The 6679-nt window shown below is 37.8% G+C and overlaps 2 protein-coding genes across 12 annotated transcripts in view; one reads left to right on the forward strand and one right to left on the reverse strand.

Annotated features, from left to right (window-relative positions):
• MBTD1 (mbt domain containing 1) overlaps positions 1-6632 on the reverse strand; it is a 39710-nt gene extending 33078 nt beyond the window's left edge. For 7 of the 11 annotated variants that reach the window (XR_003399630.1, XR_003399628.1, XR_003399629.1 and 4 more), the window contains exon 1: positions 5031-6632. The gene's annotated coding sequence lies outside the window, so the exon portion shown is untranslated. The remainder of the gene's footprint in view (positions 1-5030) is intronic. The other 4 variants (XM_026860824.1, XM_026860822.1, XM_026860820.1 and 1 more) reach the window with 2 other exon arrangements.
• Positions 2799-6679, forward strand: part of UTP18 (UTP18, small subunit processome component) — a 13741-nt gene continuing 9860 nt past the window's right edge. The window contains exon 1 of the mRNA XM_026861293.1: positions 2799-2918. Within this exon, the coding sequence (XP_026717094.1) occupies positions 2799-2918 (120 nt within the window). The remainder of the gene's footprint in view (positions 2919-6679) is intronic.

Consider the following 6679-nt stretch of genomic DNA (forward strand, 5'->3'; position numbering starts at 1 on the left):
GGGGGGGGGGGGGCGGGTATCAATAAATCACTCAGCTTCCCTATGATTCAGTTGCTCACGTGCGAAACAGGAATACTTCTCTATCACACAGGGTTGTTCTGAGGATTAATACATTAACAATTATGAAGAGCTCAGTTACTATGGCAATAGGGTCTGCATAAATGCTAAAAGATAGAAAGGTGACTAATTTGCCACTGTCATATACAAAAACTTGTTACATAATAGAGTTTTCCTATAACCATAAAATGTGAGGTCAGATAAAACCATACAATTTTGAAGAAGGCATAGCAGTTAAGCAATTTCCAGCAAAGACATTAAAGCAGTATAATAGATTAACAGATGTATTTTTTCTGATGCACATGCAATACACACATTTTAATACGCTGACAATTTTCACTTTATTAATATCTTACACAGCTCTTCTGAAACAAGACTACTGCTACGTGAGCTGCCCTCATTAAGCTAAAAAAAACTTTGAAAAATTTCAAAGTATTTTCACTGTCCTTAACAGTATCTGCTAAGCTTGAACGGAAATAACAGATAAAGGGAGGACAAAGAAAAATTCTACAATGGAAGCACAAGTCAGAAGAATGAAGTGCAGCCAAGAAACCAGAAAAAATACTAAGGAAGCCTTTGCCTCTACTTTCTCTACCAAGAGCTAATTTTATTTAAAAGTCATTGTAGACAGAAAAATAATTATATGTGATGGGACTTTTCCTTCTTAAATTACATTTGTATTCACAGCTTTAAGATTTCATCACAGTAATTCCCCAAATCCCTTTCCTAGAGAGTATATGCCTGAACATCTTTATTGTTGGATCTCATCCGAGTCTTTTTGTGCCATGCTATCCCTTTATTATAATAGTCTCTATTCTGCTTTGCAGTCTGACTAAATCCTATTATGGAAGGATTTCCTCATAGTTAAAAGGGAAAACTGTTTTCCACACTGACCCAGTCCTAGCATCCAATTTAAAAAAAAAAACAAAAACCAAAAAAACAACCAAAAAAACCAACAGTGAGCACAAAAGGTTATGCAATAAGGTAAAGCCAATCTAACACATTTAAAGCAGCTCTGGAGGAAAAAAAAAAAAGTGTCAGTGTAACATTAATTACGCACACTTTCCTCAGCCAACAAATCAAAATTATATTAAAGCCAATCAAATGGTAGGGTAGGGCATAACTTGACAATTCCTTGAAGCAACTGACATCTGCCTGAAGTAGCTAGGGTAAGTCACAACCATTAGAGGAAACACTGAGCGATGGTAGAACAAAACTTAGTCCTGATCTGCACTGGTCTTACCTGTATACTATTACTGATGCTATTAGCCAACCAGATGCAAGATCAATTATTTGTTTGTGTCTGCACATGTGTGTAGATTAAGGCAGAAGTTGAGCACAATGTTGCCATGGATACAGTGTTCTGTGAACAGTGCCAGTAATTTACAGATCAGAACGTGAAGACTAGTCATCCTCCTCAAAATTTCATGAACTCAATGTCTCAATATTAAACTTTCCTTGACCACAGTTCCTTGCTAAGAAATAAAAAGCAACACCATATTAACCATTCACAACAGTAGTACCAGAACACCACGATGCCTTCTAGTATTATGGGTAGCTATTAGTGGTGTTTCAGAGCCCACAGGCAGAGTGACTTCCTCACTTATCCTCCTTAAGTCAGCTGATGTGATTTCACTAAGATCAGAGCCCCATCCCACATAAAGGAGGACTTCAACCCTTCAGTGGAGGCTGCAGGACATGGCAGTCTCAGGACATCCCTTTTCCACTCCAGACCAGAGAACTCAACCCAACAACAGCTCTCCTTTGCCCAGTATGTTGCTGGCAGAGGTCTGAAATGCTGTAGCACCTCAGAAGGAAGAGAACTGCAGCCCATTCCCAGCCCCTCCAACAGCCAATGCTACAGTAGAGAAACTCTACAGCCAGCACTGCTCCCACTGCAAGGGAAGGGGAAAGAAAAAATGGGAAGTTGAAAGCAAGATGAAGGACCAGCGGCACAGAAGGGAAGACGAGCCGCTCTAGGCAAGTTGAAGCATGGCGCAGGATTACAATTGCAGATACCACAATAGCACAGTTGACTCTTTCTTTTGCATTACATATTTAGAACCTCAGTATTACTGCCAAACACTCTTTGCCAAAATATCCACATTTGAGAAAGAAAACATTTTCACTTTCTGCATGGGAAGTTGGGCCCTCTACTAAGAAAACCATTCTTCAGCATTATACAAGTTCCTAAGTAGCAGTCATCAAGTTTGTTGAGTTTAACTACACTGTCAAAACAAGTATTATATACTATCTTTCCATTGACTTTATATTTGGCCCAATTGTCCCAGTTCAAGTTACAAGCAATTCAAAACAGTGGCTTTGCTTATTGCTTTAAAATAATACCATATTTTTTAAGAAACATTTTGACATGAGCTTTTGCCAGAAGATGACCATGTTTGCAAGATAAATTATGTAGGACATTCTTAATGTTAATTTATAGTTATTATCTAGATTGTAACTCTGGGGAAACTACTCAAAATATGTTTTGTAAGACTTTGAAAAGGTACTTTGTGTGCAGAAATAGGTGGAAGTTAGGGAAAATGATATGCAAATACCCATGCTGGAATTTTGCTAGAGCAGATAAAAACATTTCTATTTTGATAATAAACACCACTAAAGCACTTTTTAATGCATGCTGAAACACAGCATTTGTAGAAACAAGTGAACAGCATGTGGAATCTCTGATCACCCTTCCTGCAGAACTTTGATGGAGTTTGCAAAAGAATAGGACCTCTAACATGTGGAACAGAAAAAAGCTGCAGTACAACTCTGAACTCAAAGGTCAAAACCAGCAACCTTACAAAAAGGACAATATATGCCTCAAACAGAACCATAACCGAGATAAAGCAGCTGCTTTGGTAACAGCAGCAGCCTGCAATCCTGCTGAGTTCTTCCAAGTGATGAGCAGCAGTGTGCCTTACCAGCTGAGCAGCGGTATCTCATCTGTCTGACAAAGAAGCACCTCACCAACCATGACAGCCACAGCACCTCTATGAATGGAAGCCTCAGAAAGAACTGCTTATTACCCCACAAGGTGTTCCCACTGAATTTTGAGACACTGTCCAGAAGAAAGCAGTTCTTCACTCAAAAAAGCTACTAGAGACTAACAGTAATATTAACTTAATCTAACAGTTACAACCATAGCAGGATCAATCCATATTTCAAACACAGGCATACAAGAAAAAAAGGAAAAGAAGTTTCCTACTCTTACAAGCTGTATTTAGCACTAGAAGTCATGCTGAGGGTGTTGTCTTTTTCTCAAAATTGAACCACATGAGTGTTCTTCACCTTCTAACAAACGAGGGAATAGCATCCTGCCTATCTGCAAAACATGCTTTGAGCAGGATTCTGGTTTACTATAAAGCCTACAACCTTGTCGCTGGTTAATTCCAAAAGAGCAGTATCTTAATTAACTCCACCACTAACAGAGGGTCTATTACTACATTAAGCAGAAGCAGTGCACAAACAAAAGAACAAGACAAACTTTTAGCCATACTTGCTGAGGCTTATTTTCCTAACGAGATTACCGGTTCCCCAGCAGGGAAGATTTTTAGGGAGAGCAATACAAACTCTAGGGTAAGCGGGGGCTGGCAAATAAGCCTGCACGACTATTTGCTTGGGGGTTTTCCTGCATACTTTTCTTTATTGAAGGGATGGGTGGAGAAAGGAACTCCTAAGAACTGCTTTCTTATTCTGCCCAACTTGCCATTTTCCTGTTCTTCCTCTCCTCCCTGTGAATACTTGGCAACAATGTATTTTTAAGAAATACTCTTAATTATTACACAAGGAAAACAGTATGATAAAAGAATATATTTAAGGAAACAGGTTTCCCTAAAAGCAAGAAGGCAACTTTAAACCGGTATAAAAAAATAACTAGTTTCTCACTCTCTTAACATAGTCTTTTATATATATATATATATATATATATACACATATATACACACACACACACACACACACACAGAGAGTTGAATTTGGTCAGCACGTTATAGCGTACATTCTTTGAGTGGAGTAACTTTCAGCATAAAAAACTGGTCACAAAGGGTCAACAATGCATGGCCAAAACACAAAATAAAACCATTTAATGTTAATCAGACATCAAATACTTACTCAGGAAATTGCTTTAGTGTTTTGATGAAGACTGTACTCAAGTATTGGCAAAATTTATGAGAAAGTGTTTTGAAGGTGAAAACTTGCTACAAAAAATACCCCTTTAGTGTAAGCAACCAAACTTCTTGTCCCCAAGTGCATCCTGTCCAAAGGAGGATGATCCAAAACAGTCAGAGAAAGGTCTCAAAACCACTCAAAATAATTGCTATTACTGAATCAATTTGGTGCTTTAATTCAGAAAGGCAGCAATTCAGAGCTTTGGGTACCAGAGCTGTAGCTTAACAAAGGCCTACCAGCACCTATTCAGATAGGCATCACTTTCTATATTCAGATCTAACCCCCAGAAACATGACAGAAGTATGGACAGATGGTATTTGAGGCCAAGGTCAACAATGAGGTCACCACAACCTTCAAGCCAAGGGTCTGTGATAAGACACATTCACTTTAATCACATATCCTTCACAGAACGTGCATTTCCCAGAGCATATTTCCAAGTTGGTATTAAATTTGATGCACAGCTTTTGTTTTCAAAAGTTCATTAATGTTTCATGCTACAAGCTTAGTTTCAGCTCTAGATGTTAGCATTAAGGAAACAAGATGATAGAACTATTACAACTCTTCCAAATGTAAGCTGGCCAAAATAATTTACTGTAGTAACACTAACTTGCCCCCCGTGGAACTGAAGTCTAATTGTGCCTCATAGCATGACAAAAAAAGAAAATTCAAACATGGTACCAATTTAAAGAAAACATACTTTCAGCTTTCATTAAAAACAAACAAACAAAAACCCCCAAAGCTAAACATCTTGGGATTCCTGGAAATCAGAACCAAACTTACTTTTTTTTATATAAGCAACTCACCTCTATCTGGAAATGTGCCTTCCACTCTTATTATAAGTAAAATCTCTGCTGGAAAATTACAGAAATGTTTTTTCCTGTCTCTTCATTTGCTATGTATGACAGCATTTTGTCTGAAGCCAGTTTCTGCTGTTTGCCAATGGTTTTGTCCATAGCCTCTTCCCCAGGGGGTTTCACACAAGAGGGAAGACTCTTTCATAAAAAAATATATCAAATTAGCAGGCAATTTTGGAGGGGGGTGTGTGATGATTAATACGTGAAATATCCGAGTTTTTGAAAATCTATTACAAACTCCATTATGTTTCTACAAAGCCCTTACAGGAGTGTCTGGAAGAGGCAAATACTTCACTTTAAACAGTGTGTTACCATTTAAAAACCAAAAAAACCCAAAAACCCAATTTAAATGTAAAAAACCCAAAAATACCACCAACCCAAAACCAAAGTCTGCAACACCTGAATTCATTCCATGTGCTCAGAGCCAGATTCAGCAAAATATCACACATGCCCAGAGTGTACTGACTTACCTGAGAAATGAAGGTATGCAGTAGTAGTTTGCAGAAGATATCAAAAGCCTTGCAAAATTAAATCAAATTTTAGAAGGTAAGAGAAATAAAAGCCAATGAGAGGGAACTTTTGTACACATTGTCATTACTATCACAGTCATCTAGCTCTTTAGGGAACAACGGTGAAAAGAACCCTTACTTTCAGTCTACAACCCTTTTGCACATTCACAACCCTACATGCTCTCAAGAACAACTGTTCTTGTGGCGTAAGTAACTTCCACATAAGGGAGTATACACCTCTGCCATGTTTCCCTATAGCTTACACGACACACTTCCTTAAAAATCCCTAGGCAGAAGCAAAGAGTAAAGACTAACCTACCAAGTTTGACTCCTTTTTTAAAGGAATATATTGGCTAAATTTCCATTTAATCTTCCAGATTAGACTCTCTCATATCCCTTCTATTTCATTCCTTAGAAGTCGAAATCGGATTGTTATAAACAAGTACAAACAACAAATAATGCAGGTTCTCAAACCAGCAAAATAATTTTGGTTTAAAATACAGAAGACTGCCCTGTCGCTTTCAGTTTTAACCGGTGTTACATGTGAAAATTCACAAGGGCTGCCACCCACATTTTAAATCGTTATTTTAAAATTAAATACTTTTTCACACGCAGTGGTTTATACCATAATCAGCATATTCTTTGTAGTAGGATTTTTTAATTTTTTTTTTTTGTAAAGCCACACTGGAGAGAAATTGCTACACTTTAAAACATTTCCAGCAACGACCTGAAAGTGAAACTGGTTTTACGGGTTTACTGCTTCTCACGTTAAGAACAAAGTCACAATATAAACAGTCATAAAAATTATTGGAGGGGGGAACTAGATGCAAAGAATCGAAAACTTCTAAAGTGCTAATACTGAAGAGTGCTCTATAGCACTTAAAATGAGCATGACTGGAAAACTAAACCTTAAAGGCTTTAACTACAAGAGGAAGTTGCTGAAAACCCAGCACTTCAGTGGATCACTAAGAGAAGCGTACCCGAGTACGCCTGTATCGCTGACTACGAGATAATCTGAAACTTTTTACTACCGATCCTGTCTGCCGGCAGGAAGAAAGGGAACAAAGTAAAAAAAAAAAAAAAAAAAAA

Source organism: Athene cunicularia (genome assembly GCF_003259725.1).
Source record: "Athene cunicularia isolate RWA chromosome 18 unlocalized genomic scaffold, athCun1 chr18_part1, whole genome shotgun sequence".
NCBI lineage: Eukaryota > Metazoa > Chordata > Aves > Strigiformes > Strigidae > Athene > Athene cunicularia.